Source organism: Cataglyphis hispanica, chromosome 3 (genome assembly GCF_021464435.1).
Source record: "Cataglyphis hispanica isolate Lineage 1 chromosome 3, ULB_Chis1_1.0, whole genome shotgun sequence".
In the NCBI taxonomy this organism is placed as follows: Eukaryota; Metazoa; Arthropoda; class Insecta; order Hymenoptera; family Formicidae; genus Cataglyphis; species Cataglyphis hispanica.
Genome location: NC_065956.1, coordinates 1,817,764 through 1,838,759, shown reverse-complemented (window position 1 = coordinate 1,838,759; position 20,996 = coordinate 1,817,764). Strand labels below are relative to the sequence as shown.

The following is a 20,996-nucleotide window of genomic DNA, read 5'->3' as shown; positions in this document are numbered from 1 at the left end:
TATATATATATATATATATATATATATATATATTCCATAAAACTTCATTTATAGATTATTTGACGAAAACAATAATGATCACATTCTCGATTATTCATCTATTTGATCAGAATTAAATACTTCATATATATCTTAATAATTCTTTATCAGGTACATATTCATGGAGAGAAACAGTTTTTCTATGCAAAAAGAAATATTTTGTATTACATAATTCTTATCGTAGATACAAGAGGAATATTTGAAGGCATATAGGAATGTGTATCATAGACTGTAACGTGCATACAAAGGATAAAACGAAATGTTAAGTCTCTTTTACGAAAATTATAAAAACATTCAAATATTCCTCTAAAAGTATTACAATATGCCTTGTATACATATTTTTCAATATCGAATATCTTAATAGAATTTTAATTATTATGAGAATAATCAATCATTGACTGTATTTCTAATCGCATTTTCATAATTCCATTGTATGCACAAAATTGATCTAATCCATGATATATATGATATTCATTGATATATATATGATATCCATGATTTATTAAATGAAAATACATAAAAAAGGAATATAGATATGTATTCATTTATAAAGAATGACAAAAGTTGCGTAATTAGATTTTTATAAAAGTTTTATCATTTCAAAACTCTCTTTAATAATGACAAATTTTGTTATTTAGTATTTTATAATTTCAGTTTTTATTTGAATCAATTAAAGATTCTTTTAATTAAACTTTCGGTATTTTCTGTAAAAATTTTTCTTATATTTTTAATTCTCTTATAGATTTGTTGAGAAATTTTGTGAGAGAAAGAGAAATTGTGCGCTAGATTTTTAATATATCCTGTACGCATTCGCAATTAATCTATATGTTTGTCGCGACACTTGTGGCGAACGTCGATTAACAAAGGAGGGAACAAACCCTTATGTCTGATCTTGGATAATTCAATCGAGTTTCGAGCTGTAAATGTCGCATAACGGACTAGTTAAATGCGAATCTTGGCAGACTCATGTTACAGACTAGTTAGTCACAATTAGTCAACGTTAGTTACAACAATGATGCGAGAATCATTATTAACAACACATACACACACATCCATACACATATACAAATCCAATTTTGCAAGTTTGCAATTTTGTAAATAAAATTTATCTCACAAAAGAGAATTCCTGGTGAAGTGTAAAAGACACACAACTTTCGAAATTGGATATAAAAAAGATGGAATTATTATATATATTGTATATATCGATTGATAAATTTTGCATTCTAATAATAATTATAATACACTTATGGATAACCGAATGGATCGATGCTTTTAAAACAATGTCTTTTAATTTTCCGCGAGTGATGCGATATTTTATAATGAAAATATTGATTCTGATAAGTAGATGTATATACATGTCTGACAAACTTCTATATATATGCATATAAAAATATCATTTTAAAGGAGAAATCAATTTAAAATGCTCCGAAAATATTATAGAAGTTCAGAAATATAAATTGGAAGATCACAACATATATAACAATCAATCACATGATTTTCTGACGGACTATATACTTTGACTATATACAATAGAGACTTTTTGCAATAACATGTTTTGAAAAACAAAAATCAATACGTTAACTCGTAATTGCTCCACAATCTATATCTTGAACTTTAATGTCTTATTGTACTTATAATATAATATTGTAAAGAGTCTCTAATAAATCAGGAAAAATTTGGATATATAATATATTCAATATAATATATCCAATTATAATATATCCAATTGGATTATATAATAAATTTACAAATCGAATCTAGTCATTGAAATATTAAAATAATTTTCTTTAACATTTGTTTGAGCTTTTATTACGAGCTACTCGCTCAACGCAGTTTTCTGTATTTGACGCTGTTTAGTATTTCCAAAATCTTTTTCGTGTCTCATTTGATCTCTCTCTCGCTATATATCTTTGTATTCTAAAAATGCATTTTACTAGACTTATCAATCTTCACTGTTTGTGATATCGACCAGCGCCGGATCGATTTCCTGCGGTATCTCATTTCTCGATTTTTTGGCCCTATATTCGACATAACAAAAGGCCGCTGTACCAAAAAATATAGTCACAAATAATACCAAGAGTTGTATGTGCAATCCGGCTTTGGTACTGTATGAAAAGCTAATGGCTGCTGCGACCGATTGACAGAATTTAAAAAGAGCAAAGGCCGGTGCACTTTCCTTGACGAATAAGATACCCAGCAGCGAATAGACCTGCGTGTTGAAGCAGGCATCGCCGAAGCCGAGAGTGAGACTGCCCACCATTGCGAGGATCTGCGAAGCCGGGATGTAACCCTTATTGTCCGTGTCCTCGAATGGCGCATCATCCGGCAGATTCAGATAAATGCTGATGAAAGCGAAGAGATGCACGAAGAAACCAGTAAGCACCACTGGCCAGCCACCGCAATTACGGAATATCTTGGTCGCGAAAATGCCGAAGATAGCACCGCCTACGACCTCGCCGAGTCCGATAAAGATACCGGATAGTCCTACAAGACTTTTACGATTTTCGCCCATAGCTTTGGTGAAGCCGATGCTGTTCGAGTATACGCCGGAATAAAAGGTAAGCTCGAGACCCGTATAGACGAACGTGAATGACAGCAGCAGCATGTTAGGCGTGAGGAAGAGTTTGATCGCGTCTGTAAAAGCACACCACGCGGCCTCTAGAGGTTTCCTGCGTGTCGGTTCTGGCAGTTGCAGCTCTTTGTCCGCACTGGATACCCCCTCGGCTTCGCCCAGCGAAAGTATCTGCGGCGATCTGTTCAAAGTCGCCAGTATTACGGTGCCGATCATCGAAAGACCGGTCAGCACGCCGAAAACGATCGTCCGTTGTCCATGATCAATGGTAGGCGAGTTAAACATGAAGTAAACAAATAGATTGCCGGCGAATTGCGATGTCTGGAAAATCGCCCAAAATATACCGGCGTTCCGAGACATCGTGTCATTGTCGCTATTTTCCGTCAGGTACTGTCCGTGACCGGTCCATATAAGAGCGGCGCCTACTCCGAGAACGGCTGACATAACGTACAGTAATGCCTCGTGCGGGTAGAAGAACGAGGCGATGAACAAGACGTAGCAACAGGAGCCAGTGAGTATAGCCACTCGCGGACCCGTTACCGAGATGTATGACGGCGCCAGCCAGTTACAGGTCGCGAGCACGCCATAGATTATGGCTAAGCTGATGTAAGCATCGGCATTGAAGCTGCTATCCTCCCCGTGGATGCTGGTCAGAACAGTTTTCTATAAACAAAGATCGACGTAAAAAAATCAATATATGGATATTTTTTAATATGATATTTTTTAAGGCGGTAATGATGTTGTATAGATTATTGTGAACTTGCTTTCTTGCAGTGACGCTTTATCCATCAACCGGTTTAGAAATGCCAAATGGTAATTGTGGCGATATGTCATGGAAAGAGAAGCAGTTTTATGCCTTTACAGGATGCTTCTAAAAGATTCACTCTAAGGAAATACTCAATTAATTTTCGCATTAATTTTGGAATTGAATTCTTTTCAACGAATATTTATATATTTTCTTTCTTTTTTTTAATCTTAATATTTGATATTAAATACTTTCTATAAAAATGTGAAAATCTTACATATTTAAAGAACTCTTTCGATTAGAGATTTTATTAAATATAATTATATAATTATAATTATATTATTACATTTATAAATTATATAGATAATTCTGATTTACGTTTTTTACTAATTTTTAATATATGCGTTTTTCTCATTGTGTGAAATCGTTATATTTATATAACACTTTTGAATTTTGTTTGAAACATTTCTTTTAAATCATTTGAGTGACATATTTCTATTGTAGTTTGATAAATTTTTTTCAAATGTTTTATATAATATCTTTTTAAAAAAAGCTAATAGTATTTTTTTAAATATGCTATAAAACAATTTTTATTTTTTTAAAGAATTAAATACTGTGAGATTATCTTTGGTTGAAAGTCCCGTTTTTGTATGTAAAAACAAAAAAAAAAACAAAAGTTTCAGTTGTAAAAGAAGATCTCGGAACTAGAAAACTTAAATATATATTTTATAATTTTTTTATTGGCTTTACTCGAATTCTTATCTCATTTCTTTTATGACTATTTTTTATAATATACGGGATAGTTTATTTACTAAAATATATTCATTTCTCGTTCGGAATACATTTCTCTTACATTTTTTAAATAATTTTCTTGCGAAAATATAAAAAAGTGTATATTTTAATAAAATCTCTAATATAATAATATAATTATAAAGTAATACACACACATTGATATAACAAAAAATATCAAAGATCTAACTAATAATTACTTGACTAACATTTAAAAAGTTCGTATATAATATATCTGTATTATTCATGATTTATATATTATTATTGTATTAAAATCGGATCGATCGAACGCAATAGTTTTAATTGCACTTTCACATCAGGAAAGTAGCTTATTTTTATTTTCGAACATGTCGCCAACTACTATTTTATGGGGAAAAAAAAAAAAAATCTCATCTGAATTTTAAAAATTATCAATAATCGATATTTATATCAGTATAAAATAATGTTATTATATTATATCAGTATAAATAATGTTAGTGATAACTTTGTATTAAATGAAATATTATGGGCCGTAAATACAACTTTGAAGTCAAAGAAAATAAAAGAAAGATATCTGTTTTCTCTCTCAATTTTGTTACACTGTTATAGATATTCTTTTTGTAACATGTTTCTAATAATACAATATGATAATATATTCATGTGGTATCAGGGATATGCAGGTAAATATTTAACATGAGAATTATTTTCAAATTAAAATATATTTGTTGAATATTTGAATCCTTATCCTATACAACTTTTGCTTGAGATCACTCAAGTATGTTTATTCGAGTAAATACAATGTTCTATATCAAGATAACGACGTAATTGTATAAGATTTTTCAGTAAAATAATGATATATTTTTTAGCAAATATCTTCATAACCTTGTTTTGCAACTCTTTAAAAATCAGGTGCAAAGATAGGAACTCTATACATCAAGATAGGAACATTCGATAAAATCTGTTCTGGTATTGAAAGATTATAAATTGTTTACGTTGCTTTTACATTATTAACTTTAAAGAGAACTTATGCTATAGCTTCGTGAATACGAAACGATTTGTATATAAAAAAATGCGAAAAATCTGAAACATTTTATATTTAATAATTATTTACTGGCGTTATTATATATATATATAAAACAAAATAATTAAATTTTGCATATTCTTCGAAGAATCTTCTTCGAAAGCAAAATTTAACTAAATATATTTTAATGTAATTTAAATTTATAATATAGTTATAAATATATTTTAAATGCGATTGTGATTGCACAAAAATGTGAGAGAATAACATAAAATTATATATTTATTATGAAATCTCTTATCTCTTCCGGTAATGACGTTGCATGCGATTTTGCTTATCAAATGACATTTCAAGAGCTCTCCAATTTGCGTTTTAATTAAAACTGTTACAATTATACGAAATTGAATGTCTGTTTAGAGAAATATAATATATACATATATTTATCAGTTAATTGAAGATATCAGTTGTTAATTGAAGATATCGCAAATTAGTCGTAAATTATCTATGAATCGATGGCTATTGAACATATCGTATTATATAGGTAACTGACATTCCCTTCCGATTCTTTCTCCCTTTCTCTTTCATGTTGTCCTATCGAGCCTAAAAGTGAAAGGATATTATGTCGTGCATAATATACACTTCGAATAATTGCATCAGCCGAGAAGAAGGCATTCTGCTTTAAATATTTTTTTTTAAGTACATGAGAAAGATGAATCGAGGATTCTTCTGGCACGCATAATTTCGATCTTTGCAGCATAAAATATAGGAATATTAAGTCATGATTTTCGATGAATTGCGACACGATGGAAAACATATGAAACGTGAATTCGATTGGGAACCGGTTGCATCAGTTTGAACGGGTTTCGGCGATGTAATTATCGAACATATCTAGTATGTATTTCATTTCACATCGATAAAGGCTCCCAAACTTTCTCCTTTGCCACATTTCAAATCAGCTGTTCTATTTTAAAAATTTCGATATAATTGACAAAATCTCAATTTATTTATCCGGAAATAACATCTATGCATTTATTATCAAAAAGAAAAATTCATTTATCAAAATGCATTTAGTTAAAAAAAAAAAAAAATCTAACAGCTAAAATGTAAAAAAAAAAAAAAACAGCGATTAGAAGATATGAAATCTTTCACTTTTCATTCTTCCCTTTCTCCGTAATTCAACACTTTGCATAATTTAATCAGATATAATTAGAATAAAGTATTGACGTCATACATTAGTAACGAAAGATTTCAATTTAATAATCCGATTATGATCTAGCAGAACGCGATACCAATCGTAATTAACATCAAATTAGCCCAATAAAAATATTGATTTGATATCTACGAGATAATGAGGCGAAGGACATCGGAAAGTTTTTCTACATATAATTTAATTATCATGCAAGTCACATAAAAACATGACAACAAGCAGCAACTACATTATAAAAGCTGATATCGATAGTAAAATTAAATCGAGAATTCATATAATTTCAACACGTATTTTTAATAGAGAGAAGTAATATCTTAACTCTTGATAAAGACTGACATTATTGATACGCGATGTGGTAAAAGTTCACGATTAAGCGTGCAAAATATATCAATCGATGTGATAATAAAACTGTTACGTAAAAAAACATATATGTTATAAAAAGTTATTTAAAAAAAACACTTCATTATTTGTAAAAATTTGTAATTTATATATAATTAATTTTAAATTAATTATTTCTAATAGATTAATTTTTCAAATACATTAAGGATTTGTATATGAACACGGATTTAAAAAAAAAAACAATTTCTAAACAATAAGAATTTTAAATTAGGAAAAATATTTTAACTATTTAAATAAAATATTTAAACTATACTGTCAAGTAACAAAACGAGTATTTTAAAAATTTAACGAGATTGCGTAAATTCATTTCAAAGAAAAAGCTCAAAGATTTTATGATTCAATTATTCTTTTAAGATCTTCGAATAATTAATTCTCTTATTATGGAAAAAACATTAAATCTTTTTCCTCAGTTACGATATCATGATTCCTTCTTTATTTGGTCTTTTAAAAAAATTAAGGGCAGAGATGACGGGGCAAAGGTATCATCATTCAACTCGTGATGCCACTGTTTAGAATATCTGATTAATGTGCGACGATTTTTGCAAGCTAATAGGATATAATGTCGTTAGTAAACGGTGAATTTGCGCGCGAACAAAGATCGTTGTTTGCGCCGCGGTGATCAAATTATTCACGCCCCGTTATTGAAAAATCACTGGCAGATATCGCATATCCAAAGATGTTTATGAAATGTAGAGATAATACAGCTGGTAATGATTAACAGAGTTTACCGGAATGTAATACTTGAACGTTCGCAGATTACGCGGAATACATTATGTAAGACTCTTTCATATGGATATGAAGTTCGAAAGAGGGATTATTCACAGAAATATTTAATTCCGAAAACATAACAATCTCCGATCTTCACAATCAAGATAACAAATTACAAAGTATTACAATTGAGACATCGAATGACAGAGAAAAAAGTATATGACAGAAAACACAATCATTTTCTTCTTTAGTTATCATCGAAATATCGAGGAAAACCGTATTAGTAAAAGGATTTATGTTGATAAAAAAAAATACATTGAGTTAAGAGATTGATCTCAAAGATCTTTTAGTGTCAATGATCTGAACCAAACATTGCTTCATCTTTGGAAAAAGGGCAGATTCTATTAATTGTAGCTATGTATACGTGTTTTATAAATTACACGTTTTATAATCTACCGAAAGCAGTCGATAAAACAATATTGTATAATTTAGAAGCATTCCAGCCTCGCCAAGTTGATTGTTTGCCTTTTATAGTACTTTCTAAACTGCGTCCCCGATCTATACTTTCTAATGTTTTACAAAACAATACAAATGTTTCATCGCGTTATAATGTGTCAATGGTAGTCAATTGCAAAACTCAAATACTTAAAAAGATATTAATTTCATGAAAATTAATTTCTTATTTGTTTATTCTTAATTAAAATGTTTATTCATGCATTTCGAACTTGTTTTTGTTTTCAAATTAATGTGAGTGAACGTAAGAATGCGAAAGTAATTCAAACAAATTGCTTACACTTGAATACTTAAATATAATAGAATAAATTTCGCTCTTCACGAACGTGCAAAACAAAATCACGATGCTAATCACCGAACATTATCCAATCGTTCCATTAATCCAATGCTTGCACTGTCAGGGGGATAAAAGATAGTGTTATAAATCAATGATCCCCATATTATTCTGCAAATTATAAGTATGCTTTATTAAAACTAGATGTTTATTATGTATTTATTAACTTACTGTTTTTTTTTTGTTATAAATTATATATGATTTTTTAATTATTTAAAAAAAATAATTATCTGAATGTGTAAAATATAATAATTTCTAAGGTAATAAACATATAATAATTATAACAAAACCAATATGTAATAAATATAATAAATCGATAAATATCTAATAACATTAAATTTACTCTAGTGGTTTGTTTTCATTTTAACAATGTTTTCAAAGTTGACACAAGTAAACGCGTCAACTATAAATTTGAAAAAAAGCGAATGTTATCGATTATTGATGTAAAATGTATAATTCTTACACTTGTTATATAATATATCCAGTAAAAAACTTAGCTCTACAAATCATTTATTTTTGAGGGAGCATTATTTCAAAACAATCGAAAATTTTTTCATTTGTATCAAAATGTGACATTTTTTCTACTATCTTTATTAATTTAGACAAATTTAATTTTTCCACTCAAAGATTTCAATTTTCTCAAGTTTTTCGAAAACGCGCTCACACACATATACATATACTGTAATGAAATCTTCAACGGTCGAAGCGCGCAAAGTACGCATACGGAAATACAAGAGCGCGACGCAAATAATAGTAATAGACGTTTGTTCTTTTTAACTGAACTTGTTGCATTTCTCGTTTTTCCTTTCTTTCCGAACTTCTAAATATACACATATCGGCACTCACCTCTATATTGCCCATCGTTTGAAACGCTGTAAAGACCAGCATAAATCCAACGCTGAGGATAATCACGTTGAAAAACGGTCGATCTCGCACCATGATTGCGGAATGATTTCGCGTACTTGTCGCAAAATAAAAATAGTCGTCGAATATAAGTTCGCGTTTCGCGCGCGATTTCGAGAATCAAGAATCAAGACGGCTGTTCGCAAACAACTTCGCTCTTCGCCGTTGACAGATGATCGTCACATGGACACATGGGCAATAGAAGTGAAAACGCGCGACGCACAGTGAATTACAGCGCTGCGTACAATTCCTGGCGAGCCGTGAAGTTAATAATGGATCATGCGAGAGACCGATCGATATATCGTCGTCTCGATTATCGATATTCGAGTCATCTGTATCGATCACCTGATTCTCATATCGATCGATGTAACACATGCGATACGCGAGTGAAAGATCGATCCTTGGGCGAGTCTCAAGAGTAAAGAGGAGCGATTGAAGACGAGAGCGATTTTGCGCGGTTTGACAGACTTATTAACCGTACTGTCGCCTTATCACGAAAAAGATCGAGAAGGATTGTTATTAAAAAGACAAAAAAAACGTCGAATAGCAGAGTTTGGTGAATCACGGAAAGGTACGCCTAATATGGCGAGCTCCAGGTTGATCGCGTCATGGAACGAGCGTAGTACATAAACTGCTATTCGATGCATTTCACAATACTTTATGACGAGGAAAATAGAGAAAAACGTCGAGAAAATTGTGTTTAAAAAATTCGACCGGTACTTTGACATGACATAAGAGCGTCGCAATCGCCTCAAACCTCAATGTCGCCGGATTGCGCCGGATAGTTAATTGCTGCTAAACGAAACGTTCGTTCATTGTCTATTATAATCTAGAAAGAGAGAGAGAGAAAGGAAGGAAGAAAGAAAAGGACAGCAAAGTGCAAAGTTAGATTCACTTAACCCAAATTTATACAGTGGAATCGCCGGATGAAAAGGCGCAATCCCGAACTTTATCGCTGGACTTTATCGATGGTGCACGAGAATAGATCAACTGTAAACGTATCTGTTTTCAGCGCCGGCTATGAGATCATTGTACAAACATAATGACGGACACTCGCCCTTGCCGCGACACGAAAATCTCTCTCTGTCTCCGTCGAGTTTTCTTCTCAGCGGTATCGCGTGACGAACACGTTGAAGAAGCCGCGAAGAATGCGCGAGCGTAAGCAGGAGTCGAGGCTATCGGTGTGTGAAAAAGTGTGCGGGATCGGGACGGTTCGCGAAGCATAGTGCCGCAAATTTTAAGTGTCTAGTGTCGACAGCTCGGTCAACCATGAAGAAACAGTTTTTTCGAGTGAAACAACTCGCCGATCAGACCTTCTCCAGGTAGATGATTCAGATAAAAGCGTCAATTACATTAATCGTCCTTAAATTTCAGCTATAATTCTGTGTCTACATACTCTATATATAGCATCAAATTTCAATTATCTTCAATTATCTTCTTTCTTTATCAATTACATATATATATTACCTTCTAAATTGGATAATAACTTTTTGCTGCTACAAAATACTTGTACACTTGTAATGCTATGATTACAAGCAAAGAAGGATCTATATATAAATGTATATTTTATGTTAGGAGTGATGTGTCAAAATTATGGACAGATTATATTTGACTAATAAAATATGAATTATCACAAGAGAGAGATAAATTCTAGATTAATTCTAGATTCCAAAATTGATTATTGTATGGATATTGAGCAGATTAGAAGAGATAAAACAGAATTTGTAAAAAATAAAAGATAAGATTTTCTTGCAATTAAATATGGAATATCTCAATGAAATTTTATTTTTTATATAAACAGAGCTGGTAGAACAGAAGTATTAACGGACGATTTGGTGGCTGCTGACAAGCATGTTGAACAGATAAGAGCAGCTCTTACCGGTCTTACTAAAAGACTCGGAAACCCACCGAACCAAGCTATTACACAAGATCAGGCTCTTAAGGAGAAACGATTGGTAAACTGAATTTTATCAGTGGATATTAGATCATTGTAAATGAGAATAAAATTTGAATTATATTTAGCAAAAATCTTATCAATAATTGTCACATCTAAATTTAAGATTTATTGCTACATTTCTTTTATTATTAAAATTTTTTAACAATTACATATTAATTTTATTTTTTAGAGAAAATGTCCTGAGTATATACTCGGGCAAACCATGTTGGAAAATGCTGGTGAAGATGGCCTCATGAGTTTTGCGTTAGTAGAATGTGGGCGAGTACAAATGTCACTGGCTAATGAAACTGTAGAACATGAGGCAAAAGTCGAGCAATATGTGGCTGCCCCGTTGCAGCATATTTTAGATACTGATGTACCAAATATATTGAAGTATAAAAGAAATTTAGCACGTCATATTTTAGATATGGACAGTGCGAGAACCAGATATTTTCAAGCAATTAAACATAGCACTGGTAATAATCATCAAATTTCAATCTCTGTTCAAAGAATTTATAACAATAGCATAAAAAAATATTAAATATTAAATTTAGATTTTACTTCTTTTTTTATCACATTATTATTATTTTCTTTAGATTTATCTTGCATTAAGCAAGTATATGAGTATATAATATAATTTATAAGATTTCTTTGAATTTAAAAAATTAAAATTTTGATATGTTATATAGGTACAGGTGCAACAAAGATAGATAATTTGAAAGAGGAATTAGAAGATGCTGAATCAAAAGTTGAACAATGTAGAGATCAATTGGCTGCAGAGATGTTTCAGCTTATGTCGCGAGAGACTGAACTAGCTCAAACAATTATCCAATATATAAAACTTCAGCGCGCATATCATGAAAGTGCATTGCATTGTCTTGAAGATCTTATACCTGGATTGGAGAGTTATATTAGTAAGTTTCATTTTTCAGAACCATATACAGATATAGAAATGCTTTTGTCATAAGAAAAATTTTTGACAAACTAAAAATTTGTAAACATAAATGAAATATAAAATGATTAATTGCAGATGATAATGAAATGAAGCCAGTCTATGGGTATCCTCTGGAAGAACATCTTAGGGTAACAAACAGAAAAATCGCACTGCCCATACAATTATGTGTATCTGCACTATTGCGTTTGGGTATAGAGGAGGAAGGTCTCTTTAGAATAGCTGGCGCCGCGTCGAAATCGCGACGAATTAAATTAAGTCTAGATGCCTGTTGTCTCACTTTAGCGACAGCCCTTGAATACAAAGATCCTCATGTTATTGCCGGCGCGTTGAAATCATACTTACGCGAATTACCGGAGCCTCTATTGACATACAAGTAAGTATCGATTATTCTTAATGAAGATCACAATAATTATTATCATTCAGTATATAATGTATTTATAATTACTCAGATTGTATCATGAATGGATGACTGCGGCAAAAATCTCGCATAATGATACGAGGTTACGAGCTCTTTGGGAGGTCTTACATAAATTGCCACCAGCGAACTTGGAAAACTTACGGTTTTTAATTAAGTTCTTAGCTGTGCTCACGAAGAATCAAGATATAAATAAGATGACTCCGCAAAATATCGCTATTGTCATTGCACCAAATCTGATTTGGAGTCCGCAAGAGGACGCAAATACGATAGTGTAAGTAATTTTATATACATTACACACACACACACACACACACACACATATATATTTTAATAATTATGCTTAATCAATATTATATTATTAAAAATACATTTGTCAATTTGTTAATTATTGTCACAAGTATATTTGTCATGATTACAGGATGAATATGAGTACAGCAAACAATTCTAGTCTTATAGTAGACCAATTAATTACATATGCAGATTGGTTTTTCCCCGGCGAAGTGGATTTCGATCGTGATCTGGAGATCGGCATTATGAATGATATGGAAAATCAGAGTATTGGTATGCGCCGTTGTGTGTCCAATTGTAGTCTCAGTGATAACGGTGAAAGTCCAACGCAAGGCAGTCCAAAACCAGCGGCGCGACGAAAAAATAAACCAGCACCAACACCGCCAGGTAGCAATACTCCGGACAGACATGAGAAAAGAGACGACAAGCCGCCACCGACGCCGGACAAACCACCGAGAGTGTTGACAGCTACTCTAAATCGTTCGACATATAAAGCACAAAAGCACGAAGTAAACACCGAATTGATACGACACGAAAGTAATACAGAAAAGCATGACAAGCATGCAGAAACAAAGTCGCAATCAATTTCGGAATCGATCCCGACGGAATCAATTCATGTTGTTGATAATCCCGAACAATTACAGGAAACTAGCGCTCCTCAAAATGAAGTCTTCCACGACATGGAAAAAAGTACCCAAGAACTGCAAAGATATGATACAAAAGTAAATATACCAAGTGCAAAGGAGAAACCAAATGGAAACTCGTCCGATAATGTTGCTAAGATAACTACAGAAATTGAGCATAGTGAAATTATAGTACAGAAACCAAAACCAGTGCCTATAGAAAAACCTTCCACATTAGAAAGGAGAAGACCAATTGCGGCACCAAGAAGTATAACAAATATTGTGCATAACACAGGTGAAATATTTTTCTTAATATTATTTTATATTTATATTAATTCATATGTATTATACTTTCATATTTGCTATGATGTTAATTTATATTTAATTATTACAGAAGAAGGCGTAGAATTACGTAAAAAATCAGACAGCAATGTTACGAATCTGCATGTGTCTCCAAATGAAAGAAGCGGTAAACCAGCAATCCCTGAACGACCACCTGGTTTAATTCGTCCATCGAGCCTCATTAGACAACAGCCACGTTCCACTAATGATAATTCAGAAACAGATCCAGGGGTGAGTAAAAAGAATTTAATGTAGTTAAAGTTTTATCTCTCTATATACATATGTGATAATCATTTGTAACAAATGTAGTTACTACAAGTGGACAACAAATAACTGCCTGGGTATTACATTTTGAAATAATGTAAGCTATATTTGAAGTAAAAATCGCACACCAATCTGATCCAAAGCTTTTTCACTCATGTATATTCGCTCTCTATTTTATATATCAAATAACATATCTTGTTACATGATAACCTCTACAAAATTAAATTTGTTCTAAATTAATATTGTTCTCGTTAAATTCTTTACAGCCTTTAACACTGGAAAGGGCTCATGTGTACTCTGTGGACAAACAACAGGTCAGTATAATACAAGTGCGTGGGGGGAACAACATCATCCCGAGCATGGAGAGCACTGGCAACACGGCAACTTCGAACTTGCAGAGAAGTCCAAGTGTGGGTAGCCGTCCGTCGTCAATGTCATTATACGGTGCTGAACGTTCGGAAAAGCTTGAGATGCTGGACACGCCACACGAACAAACTAAGGCGCACATACGAACTAGATCGGAAGGTAATATTATGGACGTTCAAACGCAGACCAACACAGTGGTGACGATTCTCAAGTCGCCGCAGCAGAAGCCGGCTTCGCCGAGAGTTCTTCAGCGGCCGCCGAGGCCGCAACCACCGCCGCCGCCGCCGCCTACCATACGGCCGAAGTCGGAACAAGAAAGCACTAATCTCTAATGGAGCTCGATACGAAATGCAAGAGACAATCGCAACTTTGAAAGGTATTGCAGATGTCTTTATTTTTAAAAACGAAGATTTTATACGCATGATATCACCAATGAAATCTATACATAGACAAAAAATTACTGGAAATCTTCGATTGATGAGAAGCATCATGATTGTATTTAGAGGAACATCGACACGCGTTCGTCCATTGAGGATTGAAAACGAGGCGAGTATTCATAGATTTGATAATATTCGGACAAAGTTACTCTATTTTTCCCATGATCTCCCTTTATACGACTTCTTATCGTATTCCAACGGATAATCTAATGAGAAAAATGTTTTGAGAATTGCCATTATACGGTAACAAGAAGAGGATCCATATAAGTATGCATTTGAACGTTTAGAAAACGTTTTGCATTCGGCAGCTTTTAGCACGCCGTGCGTTGTATCCAAACTGGTTTTAGATATACACCTAATTTCATAATCATGATATTTTTGCAGCTTCTTACCAATTTTTATACTTATTTCGAATAAGAAGAGACAAGTTCTAAGAATAAAAATATGAGTTTAGATCACATTTCTATTGTAAATATTGAAGTGCATAAAGTGTGCTTAATATACAAAATGGAAATGTTATTACAGAATAAACTTTAGTCTGCAAAACGTTAAATAACATGAACGTTTAAAATATAAATTTTTAATTGATGTTCAATTTAAAAGGGGAAAAAAACGAGTTAATGTTTGAAAGGACTGATATGATCAGTATGTTAGAATTGAATTAATGGGTGATATTTATTAGAGAAGATTGTTTGTTAATCGTTATAAAATGCTGGAAAAAAATGAACGCATCGGCGTCTTATATTTAATCGATTTGATGCATGACTCTAGATTACTGTTAACACCTGAAAAGTAAAAAGGACTCTTTTAATATAAACATTAATTTTTATATGTTTAAATCATGGAATATTTACAATTGTACGCAATGAACTCGTGATCTTGGATTATCTGATTAAGATAATCATGCCAGTTGAGTTTATAAATATTAGATATGTATATCTGTAATAGAATATTTATCAATTATGTACAATTATTAGATATTAATGCAATCATTTTTGTTAGTTTTCTCTCTTTTCCAAAATATATATGTGAACTTTATAATTTACAATTAAGTAATATAAAATTGTCTAAATTTCATTTCTCAGAAATTTTCACTGCACTATTTCATAGATTCAAATACAATTCGTAATGTGCCTAAAAGATCTCGAGTTTATTGTACTTTGTTCTGTTGAAGAAGAATGCTAGATTTGCATTTCTACAAATTTTCGTGAACGCTTTAAAAATATGGAATTATTTCGAAATTATTTTGTATTGTTCATAATATTAATTAAGTGAGTTAAATTTATAAAAATCTAGCCAATGACAAATCACGCATTTACCCAAGGTGTGCTTAGGCTGTGAATGTAATGGATTATTAGAGGAGTTATTTGTACATAAATAAAGATTTACTCTCTATTAGAACGCGGCGAATAAATTAAAGCACTTCTACATTATCAATCCACTGGATTTATTAATATATGCAAACATAATAACAATTGTGTTATTATATAGAGCATATATACTAGAATACACTAGTATAGTATGTATACATTAGTATAGTATTATAAAAGAGCTACAAGATGCTCATCGGCGACGTCTTTAGGTGTCATACCATCGTTATCCGCTATAGTTTGAGCTCCACTCGAAAGTAAATACTTCACCGCTTCCGCATGACCGCAACTTGCCGCATAGTGAAGGGGCGTTTGTCCATCTCGATCTTGTGAATTGACATTTGCACCATGTCCAATCAAGTATTCTACGATTCCTACATGACCGCGATCCGCGGCCCAGTGTATAGGTAACAAACCATCTTCATCTAGTGTGTTTACGAGCGTGGGTTCACTGTTCAATATCTCTCGCACCTTCATCTCGTTGCCTTCCTTGACCCAATCCAAAAACGTCTTATCAGTATCTCTCAATTCTGCATCCGTATTAGATAACTTGCTAACGGAAGTCCATCCTGCAGATTCGGCTGTCGCCTCTTCCTCCCATGACGGATTTATCTTCGCAATGGCATGGATGTAGTTAGCCATCGCGGTTTCACGATTCATATCCCCGAGATTTTTCCATGCTTCCCATTTGTGTTTAGCTTGCACCTGATACCAATTGGGCCTTGGTATGTCACAGGGACCCATAGTTGCTTGTTTATATAGACCATAAAATCCAAGTAATTGACCCGAGTCTAATTCTGATACCAATGTTTGCAGATATTTGGCAGCTCTATTGAAGGTTTCCTCCAGATCAGTTATACTTAAATCGCTCCCGGCCATCTCAATTTACAAATTTGCAATGTCTTTCAGTTAAACACTATTACCATTATTGAAATCGTTATCGCTGTATTTTTTTACAGACAAGATTAAATCTTTTCCCTCTATAGAATGTTTTTGATTAATCGCTGTATCCATATCTTGTTTCTTCAAGAATGTTACATGTCCATGGTTCTGATGGAGACCAGTTTGTTTATCAAATGCTATAGTGGAATCGAGCACATATCCAAACTGAGAGAAGTATAGGGCAAGCTCGTGACGACCTATTGTCCAAGGAACATTAGCAACATGAATCATATATTTCATGAAACCATTACCAGCCATGACAGGTGATTGATTCGTTTATTCCACCCGATGTATATCCAACAAATGTATCGTATGATCTTGCATCAATTCATGTACATTAACATTGGAATTTGTACCAAGATTATCCAATGTTATGTGCATACACGAAAGTCCCCACTTATTCAATAAATGCTCTATGGACCAATCGGCGCTGCGCTCTTGATATGTACAAAGGAACCTCGCACGTGGATTCTTCTCTAGGAGAAAAGCTATGACGACCACTATATCTTCAAACACAGTGGGTTCGTAGAAGCAGTCTGAACCAATAATCAAATCCAACTGTCCAAGTGAGAACAAACTGGACAGAAAAAAGCCCCAGGTGATGCCAACAATTCTTACTTGATCCGCAATTCCGTTCAATTCACAACACCTTCTAATATGCTGTAGAGTCCTTGGTTGATTTGCAGAATCGCTCAAGGTTACAATTGCTCCGCATTTGCTTGCAAGAATACCAGGTAATGAAGTACCAGCACCGATTTCCAAGACACGTTTGCCAAGCAGATTTTCTCTGTGCTCCCAAAGGTACCAGGCAAGCACACGTGCACAAGGCCAAGTGTAAAAGCTATAATTAGCCTGCAGCAACTACAATTAGCAATTAAATGTTCGTTTTCATTCTTAAAATTAATGTTTTTTAGAAATTACTTATCTAATATCTCTAAAAGCTTAATTTTTTGCAATCCTAAGTTATTTAACGATCATTGCTAAAAATATTCTTATCCTATAATAATATATAAATAATATATAATAATATATAATATATAAATATCTTATAATTTGAAAACAAAGTTTAATTTATAAATAATATCTTTAGAAAGACACTTGCTTTAATATTTTAATATTTGTTAATAGATCATTATATGTAAACACGTGTCACTATAGATACTAAGCACATTAATAATAATGAAAAGTTCTACGATATTGACAGAAACGATAAAAAAGATACGAATTGTATAGAGGAACCAAAAGTAAATATATATAATAATCCTGTATACAACGTATCTTAACACAATTCTCTCTCTAGCGAAATCGTTCGTTTTGAGCAATGATGATCTAACCAAACAGCACGTAATACCGGTAGCTCGCATTCGCTGGGAATTAGCCGGCCGTAAAGTCGCGTTACATCAACGCGTATTGTCTTCTCTCACCTCTGGAATAAGTATCTCCAAGCTCTCCTCGCCCTCGTCGCCTTGCGCACAATTTTGCGTCTTTCGCGATTTGAAGACGTATTTTTTCACTTGCTCGGTCACTGCATGATCCCCATCGGACATTAGGGCGCGCGTGGGTGGTAGACTCGTGTCGTGCGAAATACTCTCTTCTAAACCGGGCATTACTGACGCGCCGCACGCACGCGCTCTAATCGTTCCTCATCATGTCCGTAATATATCGCGCGTAGTCCAATTTCTAAAGTCGGTCATGGTACAACGGATAGCACAACGAATTCATCGAGTGATGAGGATACGGACTGTATGTTGTCCAGAGTTGTACTTAATGGCGGAATTGTTAGGCTTCCCGCTCGATATAGTTGCACTTACTGCACTCTATCTTTTTTTTGTATATTATCAAATAATTATTATGAAATTTATAATCAAGGATGACAATATTATTCCTTATAATTTATTTCTCAGATTATTTCTATTTAAAATATATTTCAAGCTATTTTTTTTTACAATTAAATTTTTATGTACGTTGTTTGTTATTATGCATAAAATTTATTTATTATATTGTATGCATTTATGTATGAATAAACATTATCTTCCTAAAACAAAAAATATATTGCACAAAGTTTATAGCGATTATTTTATGTCTATAGCAACTTATATATAAAATAATAAAATAAACGAATTTATTTCAGTCATAGTCATCATACAATATTCCTTTTGCCACTGTACTAGCTGTTTCCTTGTTCAATAATTTTTCAACAATAGCTAAGCCAAAAGCAAAAGCAGTCGCTGGTCCTCGACTTGTTATAAGATTACCTATAGAAATATCGAAATTAATATCAATTTAAATAAAACTTTTAAATGTACTTGATAAATATATGATAAAAAAATATTACCATCTGTCACTACTTTATCCTCTAGATACTTATATTCATTGATTAAATCATTTTTCATCGCTGGATAAGAAGTTATTTGTTTTCCTTTGCCAATACCATGAGCTTTCAAAGCTGTCGGAGCTGCACAGATAGCTGCAATCAATCTGTTTTCCTTCTCTTGTTCTTGTAAGAGCTTTCCAACTTCTGCTGACTAATAAGAATATTAATTTTAGATAATTATATAACTATATAATACACACGAAATATTCCTAAGTAATCTTACAGATGCAAATGTTTTAGATCCACCAAGACCACCGGGTAGTATGACAGCATCATACTTCTGATTCTTAGTAGCATCAACAAAATTAGCATCTGTACAGATCTTAACATCACGACTACATTTCACGCAGCTACCATCTGATAGTCCAGCTATGGTGACAACAATCTATTCAATAATTAAAAACATTATAATCAAACTTTAACAATTATTTCACATTGATTAAATTAGCAAAAAATATTATTTATTCCTATAAATATAAATTTATATATATATATATATATATATATATATATATATATATATATACATATATATAAATTTTATATCACACATGCAATTAGTAGTAAGTGAGATATAAAAACATTTAAAATCCTGACAATTGTCAGACATTGATATGCAAGTACGCAAAATTTTTATGAAAAAGATTATGATAAAAAAATAAAAATAATATATATAATCGTATAATTTTTATTTCTCACACAGACACTGCGAGACTTGTTAATCATCTTAGATAACGTACCCCGGCACGTCTTAAGACGTCGACAGTTATCACGGCTTCCATTTCTTCTGTTCCATTGGCAATTAGCAAAATTGCGGTTTTTTTTGCCATCTCTGTGCAAAAATTTTTACGCGTTATTCCGTAGATAGAGCGAGAGACGTTAAAAAAAATACTGCTCAACATTGACAATGTCATACACACACACACACACACACACATGAAAAATATCATATGTTAGGTCTGTTCGCTTTATTTAAAAGGCCGGAAGAGAGTGCAAGAAAATGGGACTACAATGAACACATCTGTCATCTGATTAAGTTAAAGTTTTCTCTCTAAACGTTGCATGCTCGTCGGTTATCGATAGTGCTGGTAAGCAATATTTTATATTATATATAATTTTAAATAAAAGCTATTTGTATAAAGTCTATAACTTAAAAAAAACCAGGGTCATTCTAATTATACATCTTCCATATATATATATATATATATATATATATATATATATATATATATATATATATACATATTACTGCATATAATATATATTATATATTTTGTCTATTAAAAACTATCGCAAATATCATGCGTCTCATTGGTCGATAGCCTTTCTGCTTTATATCGATGGGTGACTTATTTACTAAGTCAATTAAAAATAAATTAATTAAAATCTCTCATAAAAGGAAGAATACAAAAAGCTTAAATACGAAAGTAACGGAGAACAACAGTAAATAATTGAATTCTGTCATAAGCGGTCAA

At 32.4% G+C, this 20,996-nt stretch overlaps 5 protein-coding genes across 6 annotated transcripts; 1 reads left to right on the top strand and 4 right to left on the bottom strand.

Moving 5' to 3' along the window:
* Positions 1-21: 21 nt before the first annotated feature.
* Positions 22-9,467, bottom strand: LOC126859506 (UNC93-like protein MFSD11). The gene is made up of 2 exons (XM_050610872.1): positions 9,150-9,467; positions 22-3,274 (listed from the first exon to the last, which is right to left on the bottom strand). Exons 1-2 carry the CDS (start codon positions 9,240-9,242, stop codon positions 1,982-1,984), a joined length of 1,386 nt encoding a protein of 461 aa, XP_050466829.1. The 5' UTR covers positions 9,243-9,467; the 3' UTR covers positions 22-1,981.
* Positions 9,468-9,585: 118 nt separating this feature from the next.
* Positions 9,586-16,236, top strand: LOC126859501 (SH3 domain-binding protein 1-like). The gene is made up of 9 exons (XM_050610859.1): positions 9,586-10,528; positions 11,008-11,161; positions 11,333-11,618; positions 11,832-12,056; positions 12,173-12,470; positions 12,547-12,786; positions 12,934-13,721; positions 13,821-13,999; positions 14,299-16,236. Exons 1-9 carry the CDS (start codon positions 10,476-10,478, stop codon positions 14,728-14,730), a joined length of 2,655 nt encoding a protein of 884 aa, XP_050466816.1. The 5' UTR covers positions 9,586-10,475; the 3' UTR covers positions 14,731-16,236.
* LOC126859511 (acyl-CoA-binding domain-containing protein 6) lies at positions 15,838-17,084 on the bottom strand. Its single transcript, XM_050610887.1, has one exon. It carries the CDS (start codon positions 17,082-17,084, stop codon positions 16,377-16,379), a length of 708 nt encoding a protein of 235 aa, XP_050466844.1. The 3' UTR covers positions 15,838-16,376.
* A 336-nt stretch (positions 17,085-17,420) lies between these two features.
* On the bottom strand, positions 17,421-18,922 carry LOC126859510 (histone-arginine methyltransferase METTL23). Of its 2 annotated transcripts, XM_050610886.1 has the most exons (3): positions 18,572-18,922; positions 17,797-18,008; positions 17,421-17,724 (listed from the first exon to the last, which is right to left on the bottom strand). In XM_050610886.1, exons 1-3 carry the CDS (start codon positions 18,752-18,754, stop codon positions 17,424-17,426), a joined length of 696 nt encoding a protein of 231 aa, XP_050466843.1. In that variant the 5' UTR covers positions 18,755-18,922; the 3' UTR covers positions 17,421-17,423. The 2 variants fall into 2 exon arrangements, with proteins under 2 accessions (XP_050466843.1, XP_050466842.1); XM_050610885.1 differs by having other exon boundaries at positions 17,421-18,008; positions 18,572-18,917.
* A 96-nt stretch (positions 18,923-19,018) lies between these two features.
* LOC126859512 (protein dj-1beta-like) lies at positions 19,019-20,458 on the bottom strand. The gene is made up of 4 exons (XM_050610888.1): positions 20,262-20,458; positions 19,745-19,906; positions 19,483-19,672; positions 19,019-19,402 (listed from the first exon to the last, which is right to left on the bottom strand). The coding sequence occupies exons 1-4, from the start codon at positions 20,433-20,435 to the stop codon at positions 19,275-19,277; spliced, it is 654 nt and encodes a 217-aa protein (XP_050466845.1). The 5' UTR covers positions 20,436-20,458; the 3' UTR covers positions 19,019-19,274.
* Between the last annotated feature and the right edge of the window lie 538 nt (positions 20,459-20,996).